The following is a 24,803-nucleotide window of genomic DNA, read 5'->3' on the forward strand; positions in this document are numbered from 1 at the left end:
CTCACTGCAACCTCTGCTTCCCAGGTTCAGGTGATTCTTGTGCCTCAGCCTCCCCAGTAGCTGCGATTACAGGCATGTGCCACCATGCCTGGCTAATTTCTGTATATACATATATATATATTTTTTAGTAGAGATGGGTTTCACCATGTTGACCAGGCTGGTCTCAAACTCCTGGCCTCAAGTGATCTGCCCACCTTGACTTCCCAAAGTGTAGTTCCATCCTTGTTGCTGCAAATGGCAGGATTTCATTCTTTTTAATGGCTGAATAATATTTCAGTGTGTACATATACTACATTTTTTTCATCCATTGATGGGCACTCACTTAGGTTGATTTTATTATCTTGGGTACTGTGAGTAGTGCTGCAATAAACATGGGCACACAGATGTCTTTTTCATGTATTGAATTTTATTCTTTTGGATATATACCCAGTAATGGAATTGCTAGATCATATGGTTGTTCAGTTATTAGGTTTTTGGTTTTTTTGAGATAGTCTTGCTCTGTTGCCCAGGCTGGAGTGCACTGACACAATCTTGGCTCACTGCAACCTCCGCCTCCTGGATTCAAGCCATTCTCCTGCCTCTGCCTCGGAGTAGCTGGGATTACAGGTGTGTGCCACCATGCTTGGCTAATTTTTGTGTTTTTAGTACAGATGGGGTTTTATCTGAGACAGGCTGGTCTCAAACTCCTGGCCTCAGGTGGTCCGCCTGCCTTGGCCTCCCAAAGTGCTGGCATTACAGCCCTGAGCCACCACGCCTGACCAGTTATTAGGTTTTTGGGAACCTGCATATAGTTATCCATAGTGGTTTTACTGTTTTCCATTCCCACCAACATAGTACCAGGGTTCCCATTTCTCTGCATCTTTGAGAACATCTGCTATTGCCAGTCTTCTTGTTAAAAGCCATTTTAACTGGGGTGAGATGATACATGTTTATAGTTTTTATTTGCATTTTTTCTGATGATTTAGGATGTTGAACATTTTTTCATTTACCTGTTGGCCATTTGTGTGTCTTCTTTTTAGAAATGTCTGTTCATATATTCCCCCCTGCCCCTTTTTTTTTAGGACGGAGTCTTGTGCTGTTTCCCAGGCTAGAGTGTGGTGGCTCGTTCTTGGCTCCCTGCAACCTCTGCCTCCTGGGTTCAAGTGATTCTCCTGTCTCAGCCTCCAGGTAGCTGGGATTACAGGTGCACACCATCACGCCCGGCTAATTTTTGTATTTATAGTAGAGACGGGGTTTTGCCATGTTGTCCAGGCTGTTCTCGAACTCCTGACCTCAATTGATTCACCCACCTCAGCCTCCCAAAGTTCTGGGATTTCAGGCGTGAGCCACCGTGCCTGCCCTTTTCCCCAAAAGGGTTCGTTTTGCTTAAAATTGTTTTGGCTATTTGGGGTGTTTGTGGCTCCACTTAAATTTTTTGTATTTCTTTGGAGAATGTAATCTGTATCAGAATACCAAAGATAGTCTTCACAGAAATAGAAAAAACGATCCTTGGCTGGGTGCTGTGGCTCATGCTTGTTATCCCAGCACTTTGGGAGGCTGAGGCGGGTGGATCATCTGAGGCTGTGAGTTCAAGACCAGCATGTGACCAACACAGAGAAACCCCATCTCTACTAAAAATACAAAATTAGCCCGGCATGGTGGCACATGCCTGTAATCCCAGCGACTCGGGAGGCTGAGGCAGGAGAATCGCTTGAACCTGGGAGGCGGAGGTTGTGGTGAGCCAGGATCATGCCATTGCACTCCAACCTGGGCAACAAGAGTGAAACTCCGTCTCAAAAAAAAAAAAAAGATCCTAAAATTGTCTTCTGTGTGGTTATTTTAACAATATTAATTCTTCCAATCCATGAGCATGGAATATCTTTCCATTTTTTGTGTGTCTGCATCAATTTCTTTCATCAGAGTTTTATAGTTTTTCTTGTACAAATCTTTCACTTCTTTGGTTAAATTAATTTCGGCTGGTCACAGGGGCTCACTCCTGTAATCTCATCACTTTGGGAGGCTGAGGAGGGCAGATCACTTGAGGCTAAGAGTTCAAGATCAGCCTAGCCAACATGGTGAAACCCTGTCTCTATTAAAAATACAAAAAAATTAGCCAGGCATGGTGGTGTGCACCTGTAGTCCTAGCTACTCGGGAGACTGAGGCATGAGAATCGCTTGAACTTGGGAGGCAGAGGCTGCAGTGAACCAAGATTGGTGCCACTGCACTCCAGCCTGGGAGACAGAGTGAGACTCTGTCTCAAAAATAAATAAATAAATAAATAAAATAAAATAATAGTAAATTCCTGGATTTTTTCTGTTCTTTGTAGCTATTGTAATGGGATTGCTTTCTGATTTCTTTGTAAGATTGCTCACCATTGGTGAGCATACAATGGTGTATGCTATTCTATACGCCATTGATGTATAGAAATGCTGCTGATTTTTGTATGTTAATTTTGCATCCTGGAATTTTACTGAATTTGTTTATCCCTTCTAACAGGTTGGTGGAGTCTTAAGGCTGTTCATTTGTGAACAAGGCTAATTTGACTTTTTCCTTTCCAATTTGGTTACCCTTTATTTTTTTTCTCTTGCTTAACTGCTCTGGCCAGGACTTCTAGTACTGTACTGAATAAAAGTGGTGAAAGTGGGCATTCTTGTTCCAGATCTTAGAGGAAAAATCTTCAGTTTTTCCCTATTTAGAATGACGTTAGCTGTGGGTTTTTCATAAATAATCTTTATTATTGTGAGGAATGTTCCTCCTATGCCCAGTTTGTTGAGGGTTTTTATTATAAAGTGATGTTGAATTTTATCAAATGCTTTTCCAGGATCTGTTGAAACTATCATATGGTTTTTGTTCTTAGTTCTGTTAAGGTGATATATCACATTTATTGATTTACATATTGTATTAGTCTCTTTTCATGCTGCTGTTAAAGACATACCCAAGACTGAGCAAGTTACAAAAGAGGTTTATTGGACTTACAGTTCCATTTGGCTGGGGGAGGCCTCACAATCATGGCCGAAGGTGAAAGGCACATCTCACATGGCGGTGGCAAGAGAGAGAATGAGAGCCAAGCGAAATGGGTTTCCCTTTATCAAACCATCAGATCTCTTGGGACTTATTCACTACTGTGAGAACAGTATGGGGTAAACCACCCCCATGATTTAATTTTCTCCCACCTGGTCCCTTCCACAACACATGGAAATTATGGGGGTACAATTCAAGATGAGATTTGGGTGGGGACACAGAGCCAAACCATATCACATATGTTAACCATCCTTGCGTCCCTGGGATGAATGCCACTTTATCACGGTGAATGATCTTTTAATGTGTTGTTCAATTTGGTTTGCAGGTGTTTTATTGAGAATTTTTGTATCTGTCTTCATGTGTGATATGGGCTTGTAGTTTTTTTTTGTTGTTGTTGTTGCTTTGTCTGGTTTTGGTGTCAGGATAATGCTGGTCTCATAGGATGAGTTTGGAAGTCTTCCTTTCTCTTCAGTTTTCTTGAAGAGTTTGAATAGAATTGGTGTTAGTTCTTCTTTAAATGTTTGATAGAATTCAGCAGGGAAACCATCAGGTCCTGAGCTTTTCTTTGATAAAATACTTTTTATTATGGCTTCCATCTCATTACTCAGTATTGATTTGTTGAGGTTTTGAATTTTTTTTGAAGAGTTTGAGTAGAATTGGTGTTAGTTCTTCTTTAAATGTTTGATAGAATTCAGCAGTGAAGCCATCAGGTCCTGAGCTTTTCTTTGGTAAGATACTTTTTATTATGGCTTCCATCTCATTACTCATTATTGATTGGGTGAGGTTTTCTATTTCCTTATGGTTCAATCTTGGTAGGTTGTATGTGTCCAGGAATTTATCCACTCACTTCTGGATTTTATTAAATTTGCTGGTATATGGTTTTTCATAAGGATTCTTTTTATTTCTTTGATGTAGTTGTTATGTCTTCTATTTAATTTGTTACTTATTTGGGTCTTCTCTTTTTTCTTAGTCAAGCCAAAGGTTTGTTGATTTTCTTTAACTTTTCATTAAAAAGTTTCATTTCATTGATTTTTTTTGTCTCTATTTCATTTATTTATGCTCTGATCTTTGTTTTTTCTTCCTACAAATTTGGGTTTGATTTGTTCTTGTTTTTCAAATTCCTTGAGGTGCATTATTAGGTTATTTGAAGTCTTTCTACTTTTTTTCCTTTTTCTACTTTTTTAATGTAAGCATTTATTGCTTTCAACTTTTCTTAGTACTGCTTTTGCTGTATCCTATAGATTTTGTTATGTCGTATTCCCATTTTCATTTGTTTTAAGAAAGTTTTAATTTCCTTCTTAATTTTGTTATTGATCCATTGGTCACTCAGGAGCATATTTGTGAAGTTACCGAGGGTTTTCTTACTGATTTCTAGTTTTATTCCATTGTAGTGAGAAAAGATACTTGATATAATTTCTGTTTTTAAAAAAATTGTTCAGACTTGTTTTGTGACCTCAGATATGTCTATTCTTGGGAATAGTCTATGTGCTGATGAAAATAATGTGTATTCTGCAGTGGTTAGGTGGGTGTTCTTTAAATGTCAGGCCTGTTAGATCTAGTGTATCATTTAACTGATGTTTATTTGTTGATTCTTCTGTTAGATGATCTGTCAATTACTGAGAGTGGGGTGTTAAATTCTCCTACGTTATTGTATTGCATTCTATTTAGATCTATTCATGTTTGCTTTATTTTTATTTATTTATTTTTTTGAGACAGAGTCTCATTCTGTTGCACAGGCTGGAGTGCAATGGCGTGTTGTTTAGAAGGGAGCAAATCTAAATTGTAAACATGTAAAATTCAACACAATATTTTGAGAAACAGTGGCAATCACTATTCCCAAAATTTAATATCAAGGAGAAAAATTAGTTTCTAAATTATTTGAAAGACAACTTCTCTTAAAATTAGCCTTTGGAATTTATTCTTGCTAATGGTCTTATGACAAGCGTTATGATCCCATCATGGATATTTATATAGGAGAGGAGATCATCATGTGATTTTTTTGTTTGTTTGAGCCAGTTCTTTTCACTTTGTGAAACTAGTGGAATCATACTTGATTATTCTTTCTTCTTTTTTTTTTTAATTTTATTATTTTTATACTTTAAGTTTTAGGGTACATGTGCACAATGTGCAGGTTTGTTACATATGTATACATGTGCCATGTTGGTGTGCTGCACTCATTAACTCGTCATTTAGCATTAGGTATATCTCCTAATGCTATCCCTCCCCCCTCCCCCACCCTGATTATTCTTTCTTATTTTTAGGTAAAATTCCAGGCAAGCATGTTAACTAGGGAAGGCCCTGTTGGTACCATGGAAATAGCAGGAGACCAAGAATCAAGAGATCAGGTTCTGAAGCCCACTTTGCCACTAAGACGTTATCAACTTATTTGGGCCTCGATTTTCTTTTCCATATAGCACATTCATTTGTATGTTCTCTCAAGTACCATTTTTAATATCTTTTGATAGCGTGTACAGAATAATTTTGGTTTTGGTAGGAATTAAGATAAGGTATATATGAAGTATAATTTTTTTTTTTTTTTTCAGACGGAGTTTTCCGGTTTTACCTGGGTTGGAGTGCAATGGCGTGATCTCAGCTTGCTGCAACCTCCACCTCCCAGGTTCAAGCAATTCTCCTGCCTCAGCCTCCCAAGTAGCTGAGATTACAGGCATGCACGACCATGCCCGGCTAATTTTGTATTTTTAGTAGAGACAGGGTTTCTCTCCATGTTGGTCAGGCTGGTCTTGAACTCCAGACCTCAGGTGATCGGCCTGCCTCAGCCTGCCAAAGTGCTGGGATTACAGGCATGACCCACCACGCCTAGCCTGAAGTATAATTTTTAAATATATATATGCTTGTGTAAAAATGAGGAGCAAGTAGAGAGTTGATAAAAACTTTACGAACTCAGGTTGGAAAACAGTTTGTGTTAGATGTCTTATTGTTGTAACGTGTGCCAGTCTATAATATGAATCCTAGGAGAACAACCATGTACCCTGTAATGGAAGAAACTCCTGCGATCAAAGAAGGTGGTAGGGAAAAGGAAACACAAAAGAAGAGTTCTAGTTGGGAGGGTTATGCTAACTGTTGTAAAATGGAAAAAGAGCTATGAAATGCTTGCCAACAAGTCTTGAACTATGTATACTTTCTTTTATTGTGGTGACCGTTTTTGTGAAATTAAATGCTTCATTTATTCCGTTTATAAATTATTAGCTGCATTCTAGGCCCTCGTGTTAGAATTGAGGACTAGAGTAGAGAACAAGATAAACTTGAATCCTTCCTTTTTGAAATGTAACTTTTAATAATAGATATGGACAATAAACAAAACATTTAAAAATTGTAATATATGCCGTGAAGAAAATAAACAGTAATGTGATAGAAAGTAATGGGAGCGGTAGTGGTTGGGAATTGTGACCTGAATGTTGGAAAGCAGCTAACTAGAAAAGACCAGGCAGATAAAAGGCAGATAAACACCTTGAGATGTAAAAAGGAACAGAAACAAGAGCCAACTGAGAGAAGGAAAGAATAGCCTGAGATGGGTTTATAGAAGGACCACCATTTAGAATTATTGACCATGGTAAGGTGCTGAGATTTTATTCCAAGTGCAGTAGAAAACTATGGAGGGGTTTAAGCACGGAAAATTACTTGGTGCAATAAACATTTTTCAAATATCATTCTTTGTGGAAATGCATTAGAGAGAGGCAAGAATGGAAGTTTGCTATTAGTAGAATAGGAGAGAGATTATCGTGGTTCGGTTTAGACAAGGGTGGTAGCATTCACTGGAGATGAAAAAAGTGGACAGAGTTGTTGCATATTTTGCAGATAGGACTGACAGAATTTGCGAATAGGCTGTATATGGGGAGGTAAGGGAAATAGTGCCAAATGTAGATTTTTTTTTTAAGAAAACACCTAAAATTGGTCTTTTAAAACATTTATTCTCCCTGCCTTAAAACATGATAGTTAATACTAGTATTCTGCCTGGTAAATGTTTCCTTGACACTTTTATCATTTTTATTTATTTATATTTTTTAGGCTTATGCATCTGGATGTGACATTGTAATACTGGGAAGCGATTTTGAAAGATTACAGATAATCCCAGGAGCTAAACATGGAAATATTCAAGTGGGATGTGTAGACTGTTCAATGCAACAAGGCAAGGTTTGTAATCTTCTAATATACAAATTTGTTTGGAATATGGTTTTTGTCAGGATAATCTCTGAAGTGTGTATTTCCTATTGAAGTAGAGACTTGGCTTTGTTTCAAAGATAGTGTAGCTAGAAAAATTTTTGGCTCTCTAAGATGCATTCTATAGAGTGCCAGAAATTCTATTCTTCTATAATTTTAAATTATAGCATCATCTTCTCTGTGAAAGAAATATAATACTTACTGATACAGAATGAGTCTGAAGCTTGTGTATTTAAAAGGTGATTGGATGGGGGGAAAGGAGTAACAATAAATCTTCAGTATGTACAAATAAACTAAAGGAAATGATTTAGAGTATTTTTTTTTTTTTTGTCTGTAAACAGGTAGTTATCTCCTTGTAACTTCTGTGTAACAAGGGCTGTGTCACTTTTTGTGGAAATGAAAAAACTCTTCGAGAGTTTATAATATTCTAAGCCCATAAGAAAAGTGAAAAACTTTATCTGGACTTCTATTTGCCTATGAAAAGTAGAAAGGTAACCTTGAAAGTCAAATAGCAACAACATAAACAAAAGAAACAAAGTATAAAATTCTTCTAGATCAGGTTAAATACAGTTCCTGTAGTACCAGAATGAGAAAGTCATACTACTAGGCAAGGCAGCATAATATATAGCTTAAAATAACTCCATATAGGCATAGATGGTAAGGCCTATATATAGTTGTAGCTAGATTGGACTGAACTTCGCAAATATACTCATATGATTCCACTAGAACATTTTGTGTAAGGAATCAAAATGATCATATAAGAGTCCATGGATCCAATCATTTGTTTTTAAATCTAATCTTCATTTGAGGTAAACTTTCTAGGGTTAAAAGTTGCCACCTGGGACTTAAAGATAATAATTATAAAAGGAGATTCTGTTTTCTGAATCTTTACATATTTGTTGGACTACTGTTCTTTTTGTTAACATGGTATTCCTTCCCTTTAATATAGTTACAAGTGTTCCCTATCTTTTGTTGAGGCCTCTTAGGACTTCTCGCTATACAACAAAAATGATCTTTATTATGGAATGCTGAAAATCCTTGAGTTTTTTTTGTTTGTTTGTTTTTTTGTTTGTTTGTTTTTTTGTTTGTTTGTTTTGTTTTTTGTTTTTGAGATGGAGTCTCGCTCTCTTGCCCAGGCTGGAGTGCAGTGGTGCAATCTCGGCTCACTGCAGCCTTTGGCTTCCGGATTCAAGCAATTATCCTGCCTCAGCCTGCCGAATAGCTGGAATTACAGGTGCCCACCATCATACCCGGCTAATTTTTGTATTTTTAGTAGAAACGGGGTTTCATCATGTTAGTAAGTCTGGTCTCAATCTCCTGACCTCATGATCTGCCCTCCTCGGCCTCCCAAAGTGCTGGGATTACGTGAGCCACCGCGCCCAGCCTATCCTTCAGATTTTTATTTTCATTCTCTTCATGTTTGTTTGATCTCCTAGCTCTTTTGTTCTGTAATCTTTCTTAACTGTATAAAAACTTGCTTAATACCATCTAGACTCACATGGAGCTGGTTAATGTTAAAAATCTAATTTAATACTTTGCAATATGAGCTATCTGTTTGTGATAGACTATATGACAGTCCAGGTTAGAATGAAGAAATCATGGCCAGGTGTGGTGGCTCATGCCTGTAATCCCAGAGCTTTAGGAAGGTCAAGGTGGGCAAATTGCTTGAGACCAGGAGTTTGAGACCAGCCTGGGGCAACCCTGTCTCTACAAAAATAAAAATAAGAAGTAAATAGCCGGACGTGGTGGTGTGCTCCTATAGTCCTAGCTACCCGGGAAGCTGAGGCGGGAGAATCACTTGAGCCCAGGAGTTCAGGCTGCAGTCAGCTCTGATGGCACCACTGCACTGCAGCCTAGGTGACAAAGCAAGGCCCCATCTCTACAAAGAAAAACAAAAAGAGGAATTAAGTCATTTGGTTTTATAATCATTCTAATGAAGAAATATTTTCTTCATTTACAGATATCAGTATTATCATAGTGGTTCCTTAAAGTATCAGGAAGAAAATTGGCAGGTTCTGGTACCTGGGGACTTCTGAGTGTTTGCATTTAAGAAGGAAATGTTCTTTGGGAAGCTGAGGCAGGTGGATCATGAGGTCAGGAGTTCAAGACCATTCTGGCCAAAATAGAGAAACCCCGTCTCTACTAAAAAATACAAAACAAAAAAAATTAGCTGGGTGTGGTGGTGGACGCCTGTAATCCCAGCTACTCAGGAGGCTGAGGCAGGAGAATCACTTGAACCCGGGAGGCAGAGGTTGCAGTGAGCTGAGATCACGCCACTGCACTTCAACCTGGGTAACAGTGTGAGACTCCGTCTCAAAAAAAAAGAAGAAAATGTTAACATCATAGGCATCGTATTTTTATTATTACTGTTTTTTTCTTTGTACTGTACTACCACCTAATTCTTTTTTCTGAGAAAATTAATCCTCATTTATCCTTTTATTCATCAGCTTCAAAGTATTCTTAGCCCATTACCTTGGAAAAGTTCAAATTGTTCACCTTGGTGTGAGGCCTTTTACAACCTGGCTCAGATCTGTTTTTTTAGTCTCAGGTACACTATTCTGTCATAAGGAGCACTCTCTTCTTGGTGGGGTGGTGGTCATTCACTTCTAAACATACATTGCCTCTTTTAATCTTTACACCTGTTTTCATACTATGCCCTATTGATAAAGTTGAATACTCGCTGCTTTTTGAAATCCCACCCACAATTAAAGGCCCAAACTAAACAGTTCCTCCAGATCAATGCAGCACAAGTGACATCTATATCATAAGAACTCAGAACGCTTAAAATATCCATTCACAGTTTTTTCTCCGTGTTGGTTGTGTCCTCATTTCTTACCTTCTCTTTACTAGATCATATGTTCTTTTTTCTATCCCTGATTCGTTCATTTAATCTCTCTCTGTTTGATTTCCAATATCTTGATACTCTTTATATGAGACTCACTCAAGTTATAGTAGTAGTTACCTTATAAAACAGAGCCAGGAAAGGTTATGATCCATCAGTTTAAAGAGTAAATTCAAAGGATAAAGTAGAATATGTTTTTAAAATGTACTCAGGGAGTTTCCAGAGGAATAGACCTAAGTTATGTTTTTGAAAAGTTAATGTATGCTGACAGAATTGTCAATTTAGAGGATGGATGATGACAGTTAACATTTACTGTGCATATTGTATGTCACTTATTATATGCTAGGTGTTCTACAAATGTTATTTCAACCCTCAAAATAATGCTGTTAGGAAGATAGTGTTGTACATATTATGAACACTGATAAGGAAACTAACATTTGGAGAGATTAAGTTGCTAGTTACATAGTAAGTAGCAGTTCTAGGATTCTAATGCAGTTGTGATAGTCTTCAAAACTGACATTCTTAAGCATCAGTGAATGAAATCGTGTGTATTGGCATATTTAAAGTTATAGTATTCATTTCTTTGCTTTTTTTGATTCATAAGTAAGTTAACATATCCCTAATAAGTTCTTTTTTTCTTTTTAAAAGATTGCAGCATCTTATGGAAATGTTGTCTCCATTTTTGAACCAGTTGACCTACCGAAACAAAAGAAAAATTTGGTCAGTAATTTATGATTTCTTCTTTTAGGAATTGAAATGTTTTAAGTATTAAAAAAGTGTAAAATCAGAGTGATCATCGAGTAAATTGGTATAACTTATATACTGTAATTGAAGCTATATGTTAAATTCCTTTTTGATATTAAAAATATATTTAAATTTTCCATTGGAATAGAACTAAAATAAATTGTGCCAATGAATTGTTGAAATGCTTTATTTTATTTCTGACATTTTTAATTTTATAATATTTCAAGAGTCAGTAACCTAAAGTTTGGCACTACTTTATTGCTATTATCAAATACCATTGTCGAGCCATATGTGGTACTTTTTCCTTTGTTTTATAATCTACCTTTATGCAGGTTTTCTGCCTCTTCAGGGCTTAACTTTCTTGCATTATTTAGATCATGTAATACAATCATTAACAGGTCAATGAATGTTTTTCTTTATAAGGAAGCTGTACTCAGAAATAGTTCTGAAAACTGGTTACCCAATAGTTTATAAATATTCGGATCATGTTAGCAGATTTTATAGGTTCTTTAATGCTCGTGCCTGTATTCCTCTCTATTTGGGAGGCTGAGGCAGGAGGATTGCATAAGGCCAGAAGTTTGAAACCAGCCTGGGCAAGATTTTAAAAAAAGTTTAGCCAGGCATGGTGGCGCATGCCTGCAGTCTCAGCTGCTCAGGAGGCTGAGACAGGAGGATCGTTTGAGCCCAAAAATTTGAGGTTGCGGTGAGCAATGATCACACCACTGCATTCCAGCCAGGGTGACACATAGAGACCTTGTCTCTAAAAATAAAAATAAACCATCTGAAAGAAGATAAGTATAGTGTCATTGAAAGAGCAGTGTAAGGAAGCTAAATGATGAGAAATTATGAACACAAAGAAGGAAACAACAGACACTGAGGTCTACTTGAGGGTGGAGTGTGGCAGGAGGGAGGGGAGCAGAAAAGATAACTATTGGGTACTGGGCTTAATACCTGGGTGATGAAATAATCTGTACAAGAAAATCCCTTGACACAAGTTTACCTATGTAGCAAACCTTCACATGTACTCCCAAACCTAAAATTAAAAGATTTTTAAAAAGAAAAAAATAAAATAAAAGAAAGAGCAGTGTATTGGGAGTCATAGGACTGGTTTCTATTTCTGGGTCTATCTAGCTAGTTGGTCTTAGGTAAGTCAGCCTTATGAAATTCTTTGCTTAACTCTCAAATTGATTAATATCTATTCAGTCTTGATGGGAATATTATTAGGCTAACATGTCAAAGACGGTTTAGGAATGTATTAATTATAAAGGACTGAACTCTTTTAATAGCAGACTTACCTTTATGTATCTTTTGATAGTTTTCATATCATCTTCACTTAGCTCATTAGTATTTTACAAATTACTTCAAACCTAGTTTGTACAGCTATTATTTCTTCTTTTTACGAATAAGGCAGTAGAGTAGGCTCAAAGAATATAGTGACTTGACCAGTGAATCTTAGCTGTTAAGCCACAGAACTAAGAGTAAAACCATCTGTATGGATTCCTAGGTGTGAGTGTTCTTTCCTTACCTTGTGTTAATGAAAACTATTTTCTGAGTTAATTGATACTTACCTTTCAATTTCGTGGAAATAGTGTTCACACTTCTGATTTCTGTTTGTTTTTATAGATTGCCTAGTGAATCCAATATTTGAGCCTCTTAAAGCCTTAAGAATTAGTAATTGGCAGTACTAAAAAGAATTTTTTAAGGTGATTACCCCACCCAGCCCAGAACAGTGTATTTCAATACTCAATAAATATTTATTAAATAAAATAAGTAGCTTTTGAAAATCAGTATGTTATGTTCAAATGCCTTTATTGGGAAGGATGGAATAGAGAATTTCAGTGTTTGCCCATTTTCTCTTTTACTGATTATAATTGATGAATATAATGTATAAAACTCAAAAATTGGCTGGTTTATTGGCTTATCAGCAGTTACTTTGAAGAAAGGATAATAAAAAACTTGATGAAGAAGGGCAAAAGTGGACCAAATGGTAAAGTTACAGACTTGAAAGATGTATAAAATCTATGATTCTAAAATACAGTCTCAGAATCTTTAGATCCTTGTAAAAATATATTCTTTCCTTTTCTTTGTATATTATGGAGTATTCTTGTAAGGTGGTGGTCTTCATGAGAGTTGCACATCACAACTACCGTTGGATACATGTGCCCAGATCCTGCCCTGGGAATTTCTAAATCTGTAGCCGTAGGATTGTGTCTATGCACTTATATGTCTTGTTCTAGAGAGGGTTCTGGTATGTACTGTGATTGAAAGACATTCCTGCAAGGCAGTGTTTCATGAAAGCATATTCTGTAGGTCACCTATGTCAAAATCACCTGGGGTGTTAAAGTACAGGTTTCTGTGCCCCATCCTGAAGCTTTTGAACCTGAATTTTTGGGCACAGGTCTTGGAAATTTGAATTTTTAGTAACATCTCAGGCTATTATTTGTTGTACGAAAGTTTGAGAACCACCACATTAAGAGGGTATGAATCTAAATCTGTAATTGGGCTGTGCACTCAACTTAGTGTAGGCCACAACCTGAATTTAAAAAGACTATGAAATAGAGAAAATATCAGAGTATGTCACATGTAATAAGGACAAACGTAGGTTGTATTTATTTGTGTGTGTGTGTGTGTGTTCTGGGTCAGGGTACATTGTGTATTTCTTACTGATTTGCAGGCAGAAAAAAAGGGAAAAATTTCACTTTAAGAAGTTGTAAGGCCATAAATTATATAGTATTATCAAAATGTTTCATCTTTTATTCTGAATTTTCCCACATACTATTATGATCTCAGATGGGGACAAAACAGTAAAAGAGAAGGAAACGTCAAATAGTAAAGCCACAGACACATTTAAAATTAAATTTTTAACTATAACTGTAATAATAATAAAGTAATAATTAAATCTGAGGTTAATAAGACTGCTATCCAAGGTAGCATATGGTTATTGATTGTTTATACTAAAGATAGAATTTTGACCACCAGTTATGGATATTCTCTCACATATCTTTATCATGTGTTCTCTATTTTTGTTGAGTGAATGGAACATTTTGTTATCTTTAAAATTGACTGCCTGTGTTATTGTAAGAATAACAAGCATAAACGTACACATTTGACCGATAAAATATGCCAATCATAATGGGCTAAATGACTCTTTTCTTAATTTTAGGAATTATATAGTCAGTGGCAGAAAAGTGGCCAATTTTTTCTGGAATCAATAGCACACAATATAACCTGGGATCCCACAGGTAAGAAAATAAGCAGGATTAACTAAAATGAAATATCACTTGCCTAGTTGTTCTTATTTTTATTACTCGCATGTATTTCACTTCTGCTGTGTGTGAGATTGTGGGGAATACCAAAGAAGTAAAATGGATTATGCCTTTTTAGAGTTTATACTGAAATGAAGACAGATAGGCACTGTAAGAAATGAGAGAATGTTCTAAGTGCTATAACACGATACCCATTGTTTTTGGAAAGAGATATTTCTCTGGAGAATTAAGGTTTCACTGAAAAGGAGCCTTTGGACCTGAGAGTAAACAGACTTTAGCAATGAGAATTGGGTAGATGGAACAGGAAAAAAGTGAAATTTAAGAAAATATATGCCGGGCGTGGTGGCTCACGCCTGTATTCCCAGCACTTTGGGAGGCTGAGCCGGGCAGATCACCTGAGGTCGGGAGTTCAAGACCAGCCTGACCAACATGGAGAAACCCTGTCTGTACTAAAAATACAAAAAATTAGTCAGGCGTAGTGGCGCATGCCTGTAATCCCAGCTACTTGGGAGGCTGAGACTGGAGAATCGCTTGAACCTGGAAGGTGGAGGTTGCGGTAAGCTGAGATCATGCCATTGCACTCCAGCCTGGGCAACAACAGTGAAACTCTGTCTCAAAAAAAAAAAAAAAAGGAAGAAAATATAATGAATATATGTATCAGTTATCTATTTCTGCATTAGAAAAGCATCCTCCAAAATGATGGATGGCTTAAAACATCCATCATTTTACTGCTTATGATTCTGTTGATCAGGAAGGCTCTGTGGGAATGGCTTATCTGTTGTTCCATGTGGTAGTGACTGAAGCAGTTTATCTGCAGCTAAAAGATCCAAGAAAGGCTTTGTTCACGTATCTGGGCCTTGCTGCTTGCTATCTACTGGAATGCCTTTCTTCTCCTCCACATGGCCTCTTCTATGGCCCTCTCTAGCAGGGCAGCCTGGTTTTTACATGGTGGCTGCATTCTGAGAGCGAAAGTAGAAGCTGCAAGGAAGTCCCAGAATGTTATTGCTGCCACATTATATGGTCACAAGTCCAGCTAATATTAAGGGGTGGGAGACATAGACTCCACCTCTTGATGAAAGATATGGCAAAGTCATATTACATGGAGGCATCAACACAGGGAGACATAATTTATTGGGAGCCATTTTTACCATTCTACGAAAGTGAGGGAAGGCACAGAGAAAGCAAGCATAAGATACATTATAATAAGGATTAGTACTTCACTGGGCTGAGTCTCAGTGTTGGTAAGGAGATAAGACCTTAGCATGTTATAGGAGACCTTTAAAGTCATGCTAAAAAGTTTGAATTTAATTCTTTATGGTTGTCTAAAAACTATAGGTTTTCAAAAGAGGCTAGTGATATAAGATTTATGGTTTTGCGAGATTCGTCTGCTAGCAGTGAGTTAGAAGGGTCAGTGGCAAATGGAACAGGAGAAGGAGTGACCTTTGGAGAGGTTGTATTCTCATTAGTCTGGATGAGAAATAAGAGCTTATTTCCATAGTAGTTGCTCAATTAATATTAAATGAATTAATGAATAGTGAAAGATATACATGGCTATGAAATGTGTTCTGGCAGTAGAATTGACATTACCTGACAACTGGATTTGAAATTACTTTGAGAGTATCTATGACCACACAAAGAGTAATATGTAGGAGTTAGAGGTAGTGGAACATAAGGTATTAATTGGATATGTGGACCTTGAGAAGCTTGTATATCATAAAGCAATATATAGACATTTGAATCTAGAACATAAAAGTTATCTTTGGAGCAGGGCACGGTGGTTCAAACCTGTAATATCAGCACTTTAGGAGGTTGAATGGAGAGAATTGCTTGAGCCCAGGAGTTTGAGACCAGCCTGGGCAACATAGGGAGACTCCATCTCTACAAAAAAATTTTTGAAAAGTTAGGCTTGGTGGCTGGCATCTGAGGTCTCACCTATTCAGGAGGCTGAGGTGGGAGGCTTGTTTGAGCCCAGGAGGTTGAGGCTGCAGTGAGCCATGATTGTGCTACTGCATTCTAGCCTGGGTGACAGAGCAAGACCTTGTCTCAGAAAAAAATTAAAAAAAAAAGAAAAGTTATCTTTGAGACATAGAAATAGAAGTCATCAGAGAGAGATATAAAAGTATTGGTAAACTGATTAATGCCTTTCTTTTGTGTCCAAATTTACTATTGTATCTTGCCTAAATCATAAGATTTTCTGTTTCAGACTTTTTATGCTTTTTTCCTGCTTTACTATCCATAATATCCTGCTTTAATATCTGTAATTTAATATCTGTAATATCTAATTCTTAGAGTTTGAAATCAGTGTACCATATTATATCTTACCTACTTTTCTTCCATTCCATACCTGGGATTAATTTTGTATTCTGTTTTAAATTCTTAATCTTTTATGGGATATCTTAATTTTATCTTCAGTTTATATTAAGCAAAAGAAAACTTGTATCTGTTGGTAAGTTCAAAAGTGGAATAATCAACATATTTAAATGGATTGTTTCATTACTTGTTGTGCTTTTTTTTCCCCGTCTATGGAACCTTCTATCTATTGCTCTACTATTCATTGAGCTTCTGCTTAGTGCCTGGCCTGTGTTGGAGACTTGGTGCATATTATATAGCTAATCCTTACAACAACTGTATTTAAACCTCGAATTTTTTAGATGAGAAAATTGAAGCTCAGAAATTACCCATCTAGATCAAATTCACATGGCTAATTAAGCATCTTACTTGGGATTCAGACACAGGGATTTCTGATCTAAAGTCTATGCCAGAGATCCACTTTCCTTTTGAAACAAGAAAACGAGAGCCAAGCATGCTGGCCCATACCTGTAATCCCAGCAGTTTGGGAGGCTGAGTTGGGAGGGTTCCTTGAGCCCAGGAGTTTGAGACCAGCCTGGGCAACATAGCAAGACCCCGTCTCTGCAAAAAATTAAAAAAAGTGGTTGTTCTAGAAATACACAAATCTATAGTCTTTAATTGCCAAGGTGAATGCCATCTTTATTGTCAGCTTTTTTGCCAAAATTGCTTGTCTTTTGTATGGATGATAGCACGACCTTCTACTTAAGTGCCAAGTCATAGAGTTGGAATCTGTCCTTTAACGGCTTGTTTTTTCTCTGTATTTATTTGGTATCAAATCTTGACAATTCTTTTTTTCATTTTTTCTTGAGACAAGGTCTTGCTCTGTTGCCCAGGCTAGACTGCAGTAGCTCAGTCATAGCTCACTGCAGCCTTGACCTCCCAGGCTTGAGTGATCCTTTCACCTCAGCCTCCCTAGTGTCTGGTAGTACAAGTGCGTGTCTAACTAATTTTTGTAATTTTTTTCTGTAGAGACAGGGTTTCACTGTGTTGCCCAGGCAGGTCTTGAACTCCTGGGCTCAAGCAGTCCTCCCCGCTAGGCCTCCCAAAGTGGTGGGATTACAGGTGTGAGCCACCGTATCTGGCCTACCGTCTGAATTTCTACAGTTAATTAACCAGGTTTAATAGTTTAATAGTTGGTTAACCGCACACTTATGTTTTCCCTGATGTTGTCTGTCTCTAGAGTTGTTTTCTAAAAAGTATTTTTAACCTTCTTTGTATACTAGAGTCTTTGAAATTTCAATGAAAGTTACAGATTATCTTTCTGGAAAAATGCACATATTGTATATGTGATTTTTGTATGTTATCTCAATAGAGGGAGACTCAGAGGCCTCTCCATCTGTTGACTGCCCCTCTTCCAGTTAATCCCTCTTGTTCTAAAATACAGATCCAATTTTGTAACAACTCCCCCAACAATCCCCCACTGCCACTTGAAAATCTTTTACTCCCAACTACCTATAACAAAGTCCAAATGCTGTAAACTTGAAAAACTCTTCACAGTCTCACCTTGGCATTTTTTCCATAGTAAATTTTTTTCTAGCCTTTCCATGTACGTTGTTCGTTAACCTATACCACATGAAGAGGCATTCTTGGGAAAATATATGAACTTACATGTCTTCATGCCTTCGTTCATGTTAGGTTTCCTTTCTGAAATGCCTGTCTCTTCTACTCATTCATCCATTAAGGACCAGGTTGCATTTCGTCACTTTTCCTGGCATTTTTACTACAGGTACACATTAATGTCTCCTTCCTGTGGGCTTCCATAAAGCTTTGCACACATTTCTATCATGTGTGTAACACTTTTACATGGTATCATATTTCCATGTCTTTCTACTGAAATATGAACTCATGAAAAACGACAATGTTTTATTTGTCATCGTATTTCCAATGTCTAGCACAGTGCCTGGGACAAAGAAGATGCTCATTAAATACTTGTTAAGTGACAGATTATAAGATCTCAAGCTATTTTAACAAAATTAAAATACAGCCTTCTCCTCTGTTCTTCAAATTTTTTTTTGATACTTGACTTTTTTTTAGAAGTTGTTTTATATGAAATTCTTGAGCATGTAAATTAAGTCACTATTAAATACCTAAATAATAAATGATGAATAATATTTTTTTTTAGGCAGTCGTCTTTTAACTGGTTCCAGCTATTTGCAACTGTGGTCCAATACTAACTTGGAGAAGCCAACTGAAGATGAACATTTAAATAAAACAGATCTTAACTTTGGAGATTGGAGATGCATTTGGCATTGCAAGTAAGCAGTTAATCAGGGGAGAAAACTGATAAACCTGTTGTTCTGTGTGGTTTTATTATAAATGTATTTTAGTTGTGTAAAGCCACACTGACATAAAAAGTACTGATTTTTGGTCTATGGTATGCTTTTTCTTATACACAGATAATTCTGTATTTCCCGTGTTCTACAAATACATTTTTTAAAAATGTCAAATAAAATAGGAAGAAACATAAACGTTTAAGGCTTACATGAAGACCGTTAAATACAAACTTGCCAAATTATATGAAAAGATAGATGACTTTCATGCTTTTGAACGGAAGACTTCCTATTGTGAAGAAATCTATTTTCCCCACATAATCTATATATTGAACATAATCCTTGCCAAAATCTGAGTGGAATTTCTATTAAGTATAGTTCTAAACTCTACTTAAAAGGATAAATATGGGAAAGTCAGAGAAATTCTGAAAGAAAAGAAGATTAAAGATATACAGTATAGTAAAATGAATTCTAACGCCACAGATGATCAAGCATTTTGTTGTTGATGTAGGAACAGACAGATTAGGATCCAGGATTAGACTCTGGAGTGCAATGATGCGAGGCTCACTGCAACCTCCACCTCCCTGGTTCAAGCAATTCTCCTGCCTCAGCCTCCTGAGAAGCTGAGATTACAGGCACATGCCACCACACCTGGCTAATTTTTGTATTTTTAGTAGAGACGGGGTTTCACCATGTTGGCCAGGCTGACCTTGAATTCCTGACCTCTGGTGATCCACCCGCCTCAGCCTCCCAAAGTGCTGGCATTACAGGTGTGAGCCACTGTGCTCAGCCTTAAGGTAATCTTTTATAGCGGGGACAACTAGCTAGCTCTGTAGACGGGAAATTAAGTTAGAGTCTTTCATACCTGATACCAAAACAAATGTGAGATGGAGGAAAAAATTCTGTAAAATGGAACAAAAATATTAGAGGAAAATACAGGTGAAATTTTATATTTTAGAGCTACATTGTCCAGTATGGTAGCCACTAACTACGTGTTATTATTGAGCATTTGAAATGCAACTAGTCCAAATTGAGATGTGCTGGACTTCAAAAATTTAGTATTAAAAATAGTGTAAAATATCTCTAACATTTTTTAAAAATATGTTTAATTGATATTTTTATATATTAGGTTAAATAAAAAATATTAATTTCACCTGTTTTAAGTTTTTTTAAAAACATGGCTGATAGGAAATTTAAAATTACATATTTGGCTAACATTTGTCATTTACGTTATATTGCTGTTCGACAAGAAATGCTGCTTTAGAGTTAGGGAAAGACTAAGAATGACACCCAAACTGGAAATGGATAGGATAGGAAAAATTAATAGTTCTAACCGTATTGATAAAACGTTTCTATAAAGCAAATTGTCCACAAGGAAAGAAACACAAACACGAGGAGAAATATGTGCAGTTTTGGGCAAATGCGTTTTTAAAAGTAGGCCTTAAATTAGTTAGAAAAGAACAGGTATAACAATAGTAAGCAACACTGGGCAATGGAGAGAAATTTTTAACAAGGTATAGAACATATTAAAAATAAGTGCAATAAGAGGTGATCTCACTTGAAATCAAGAATGTTTGAAATGTTCAGAAAAAGGATGAATCTTACCTAATAGTGTTTAGAGAAATAGGTGCTCTCGTATACCGTCAATAAGGGAGTACAGTTGATATTATGTTTCTTTTTTTTTTTTTAGATGAAGTCTCCCTCTGTCGCCCAGGCTGAAATGCAGTGGTGTGATCTCAGCTCACTGCAATCTCCGCCTCCCGGGTTCATACCATTCTCCTGCCTTGGCCTCCCGAGTAGTTGGGACTACAGGCACTCACCACCACGCCTGGCTAATTTTTTGTATTTTTAGTAGAAATGGGGTTTCACCATGTTAGCCAGGATGGTCTTGATCTCCTGACCTTGTGATCTGCCCGCCTCAGCCCCCCACAGTGCTGGGATTACAGGCATGAGCCACGGTGCCTGGCCTGATAATATCTTTCTAGAGCACATTTTGGAAGTATGATTCAACAGGCTTAATTTTTTTCATATCCTTTAAATAAGGTTTCCAGGTTTCATTCATTCATTCAACGAATATTTGTTGAATGGTTCCAGGCAACTTTAAAGATGCTTAGAATATTGCAGTGAACAGATAGGGGTAGATAGGAAATAAACCAGCAAACTGGTATAAAAGGATTTAAGTGAAACTGACTAGGTTTATATGAAGTGGTGATAGCATAAATATCACATACCAAAGTAAGGCAGACGTTCCATATGTAGAATTTACAGAGGATATTTCAAAGGAGCAGGTTCCATGTATTTTGCACCCCTCAGATAGGTAATGGGTTAACATGTAGAAAGCGAGGATAATTTTGCATAAATAATTCTTTAGAAAGAGCTGTAGGCCGGGCACGGTGGCTCACGCCTGTAATCTCAGCACTTTGGGAGGCCGAGGTGGGTGGATCACCTGAGGTTGGCAATTCAAGACCAGCCTGGCCAACATGGCGAAACCCCGTCTCTACTAAAATTACAAAAATTAGCCAGGCATGGTGGCACATGCCTGTAATCCCAGCTGCTTGGGAGGCTGAGGCATGAGAATAGCTTGAACCTGGGTGGCAGAGGTTACAGTGAGCCAAGATCACACCACTGCACTCCAGCCTGGGCAGTAGAGTGAGACTCCATCTCAATAAAAAAAAGAAAAAAAAAAAATAATATTTTGTCTTAAGGATATCGTTAGGATTAACCAGATGTTTTAAAAATGTGTGTGCAGGCATGTTCACTTTTTTGTTGTTGTTGCAGCAAAAATTAGAAAACAGCAGTGAAAAATTATTTGAAATCCTTGTATGTATATATATGTAAACATATACAATGGAATATAAGCCAATAAAGTAATAATGTAGATTTGTACACCTGCACACATATACACATCTTTTGCGTCTATATACAGAGATGTTCATGACATATTTTTGTTGTTGTTGTTTGAGACGGAGTCTTGCTCTGTCACCCAGGCTGAGTACAGTGGTGTGATCTTGGCTCACTGCAACCTCCACCTCCTGGGTTCAAGCAATTCTCCTGCCTCAGCCTCCCAAGTAGCTGGGATTACAGGGGCGTGCCACCACGCCTGGCAAATTTTTTGTATTTTTAGTAGAGATGGGGTTTCATCATGTTGGCCAGGCTGGTCTCGAACTCTTGACCTTGTGGTCTGCCCACTTCAGGCTCCCAAAGTGCTGGGATTACAGGCGTGAGCCACTGTGCCTGGCCCGTGACATATTTTTTAATGGGTGATAAGTATGACTTCAGTTTCTAGCCCTACTTCTTCCACCTTTTCCTGCAGAAAGTAGAGTGGAGGGAAGGATTTGGAAGTTTATGTATTAAAATGTTAACATTGGTTTTGTCTGAGGAAAGGATGTGGTGGTATTGGTGAAAAATGTAAATGATTTCATTTGCTTTTTATCTACCTGTATCAACTTCAATGTATTATGCTTAAAATCAGAAAAAAAAGTTTTATTTGTATCTGAAATGAAATGTGACAGAATTCCTCTTTGGATATCTTTACAAATAAATTTAGTATTGACCTATCTAATCATGAATTTGGGCAAAGACAAGGAAAGCGGTGATAGTGGTGAGTGTCTTGAGATCAATATATATGAGTAACTGTAAGGGAAGGCAATGAAGAGAAATGAACGAAAGTTCCTTTGAGAAGAAAAGGCAAATATGTACCAAGTATATAGGTGAAGCTGATAGGCTGAATCCCTAATTGCTGCAAGTCCCCTGTTAACCCACACATAATCTTTAATTAGGTAAGTATTACCCTAAGGCAAACTTACTACATATTATCCATGAAAATATATGTTGGCATATAGGGATCCGTGGTTCTGGAAACTAGATTTCCAGATTTAAAAAATGAAATCATTGTCTCTCATTCTAAGGGAATGAAATTTATGACTTTTGTTTTAGGCCTTAAAGATTTTGACAAGCCATTCCTTCCATGAGTCTATGGATGTATGTTTTTATATTTAAGGTTTATCTTACTAACTAGTTCATTTTTCAGGTACACAAAGATGTGAGTGTGAAACGTATAACATTTTCTGTCTTTTGAACCAATTGCTGATTTATAATTTTGAGAATATTGAAGTTTTTCTTTTTAGTTTTCATTGCAAATTATTCCTTATCTGTTTAATTTACAGAACTGCTTCCCAAGTTCATTTAATGAAATTTTCACCAGATGGAGAATTTTTTGCCACTGCTGGGAAGGTAAATTATGAAAATGCTATTGCCAAATTATGTTTACAGTTTACTTTGAAACTTTAAAAACATTAACTGGCTTCATTCTTTTATTGATTTAACTTGAAAATAATAGTTTCCATTAAAAATTTGTTTTTTTGTTTGTTTGTTTTGAGATGGAGACTCACTCTGTCACCCAGGCTGGAGTGCAGTGGCGCGATCTTGGCTCACTGCAGCCTTTGCCTCCCAGGTTCAAGCGATTCTCCTGCCTCAGCCTTCCGAGTAACTGGGACTATAGCTATACACCACTACGCCCGGCTAATTTTTGTATTTTTTAAAAGAGACAGGATTTCACTATATTGGCCAGGCTGGTCTTGAACTCCTGACCTCGTGATCCGCCCACCTGGGCCTCCCAAAGTGCTGAGATTACAGGTGTGAGCCACCATGCCCGGCCATTAAAAATTTTAAGTAGCAGAAATTGACTCCATTATTGTGGTGTTAAAAGACTGTGTGATGTAATTGAAATAACATAGACTTAGGGGCGGATCTGGATATAAATCTGCCATTTACCAGCTTTATCATCTTGGCAAGTTAATCTTCTTGAGCCTTTCTTTTCTCATGTGTAATATGAGGATAAAAACATCTACTTCATAGGTCATTAATCATAGGATTAATTTAGACAATATATGCAGTATAGAGTGACCGGCACAGTGCCTTTCATGTCTTTGATTTATATTACCTTTTAGCTGATGTATGTTAGGCTGTTTTTAATATATAAGACTTCATAGGCTTTTTAGAAAGATAGTAGTAACCATTTCTTTAGTGTGCATACATTATTACCTGTTTATTTTAAAGCAATGTATTTATTTGAAATTACTTTTATTCATTGGTTCATAGAGCATTTCATGAGCTACTAATAAGTCAAATTATTGTTACGGCTCAAAGCCTTCTGCAAACTAAGAGTGTAAGATACTCTAAAACCACAGTAAGATTTTTGTTTTTTAGGAGAGAAGTAGAGCTGTTTATTCTGGGAACTCAGTTATAGCTTAAAAGCAGTACCTGGTACATTCTAGTCTCCTTTGCTTTTCCCTTATTTCCCATATTAGGACTATAAATTTGATTGTACATGGAATATTTCATATAGTATTTATATATTAACTCGTTATTTTCATCATCAGCATTTTCTTTGAAAAGTCACATGAAAATTCATGAAAAGTATCTTTTTTTTCAATAATTAGCAGTCTTCATAAGTCTGTTAGTGGTATTGATTTCTTATTTAATATTTGGCTTACTGGAAAAGAAGTCCTTAATTTTATCTTTGAGTCTTTCCTGAATGACTCCATTCCCCATACTCAAGTAATTAGCAAGCATTTTTCTTGAATACAGAATACGCACATTCACACACATCAGTTTTTAACGCACAGTTAGGCAATGCTAATAGAAAAGTGCCGGAATCAGAATTTTCTTAATTCCTCTGTGCCCAACGTCTCTTCCCATCACCAAGTTCTTGCCATTGGGGAGAAAATTCTTACTTTTGCTATTTGATTTAATCTTTAATTCTGATCTGCATGTTTTTCTGTTTTTTTTTTTTTTTTTTTTTGTTTTGTTTTTTTGTTTTTTTCCATAGGATGACTGTCTTTTGAAGGTATGGTATAATGTAGAAAACTGGCGGACAGCTGTTACTTCTCCAGATAGAAGTTCAGAAAAACAATCCCAAGGAGAAATTGACTTTTCTTTTGTGTATCTGGCCCATCCTCGAGCAGTAAATGGATTTTCCTGGCGTAAAACAAGCAAATACATGCCTAGGTCAGTGGATTGGTCATTTTCCCCCACATATTAAGGGAACATCATCTCTGTTACCTTGATTGCTTCTCTCACTTTTGAGAGTCCATAGTTACAGGACTTCTGAGCCTGTGAAGATTAGAGTAATATTAAATAGTCTCTGGCCT

General features: G+C 36.9%; 1 protein-coding gene across 3 annotated transcripts in view; it reads left to right on the plus strand.

Moving 5' to 3' along the window:
- The window catches only part of DMXL1 (Dmx like 1), a 173,490-nt gene that overhangs the window by 10,678 nt on the left and 138,009 nt on the right, over positions 1 to 24,803 (plus strand). For all 3 annotated transcript variants that reach the window (XR_004031469.1, XM_030818105.1, XM_030818110.1), the window contains exons 2-7: positions 7,028 to 7,153; positions 10,671 to 10,742; positions 13,930 to 14,008; positions 18,504 to 18,636; positions 22,818 to 22,884; positions 24,482 to 24,660. Coding sequence is in view for 2 of the 3 variants with exons in the window: in XM_030818105.1 (XP_030673965.1) it covers positions 7,028 to 7,153; positions 10,671 to 10,742; positions 13,930 to 14,008; positions 18,504 to 18,636; positions 22,818 to 22,884; positions 24,482 to 24,660 (656 nt within the window). In the remaining variant the exon portion in view is untranslated. The remainder of the gene's footprint in view (positions 1 to 7,027; positions 7,154 to 10,670; positions 10,743 to 13,929; positions 14,009 to 18,503; positions 18,637 to 22,817; positions 22,885 to 24,481; positions 24,661 to 24,803) is intronic.

Source organism: Nomascus leucogenys, chromosome 2 (assembly GCF_006542625.1).
Source record: "Nomascus leucogenys isolate Asia chromosome 2, Asia_NLE_v1, whole genome shotgun sequence".
Classification (NCBI taxonomy): Eukaryota; Metazoa; Chordata; class Mammalia; order Primates; family Hylobatidae; genus Nomascus; species Nomascus leucogenys.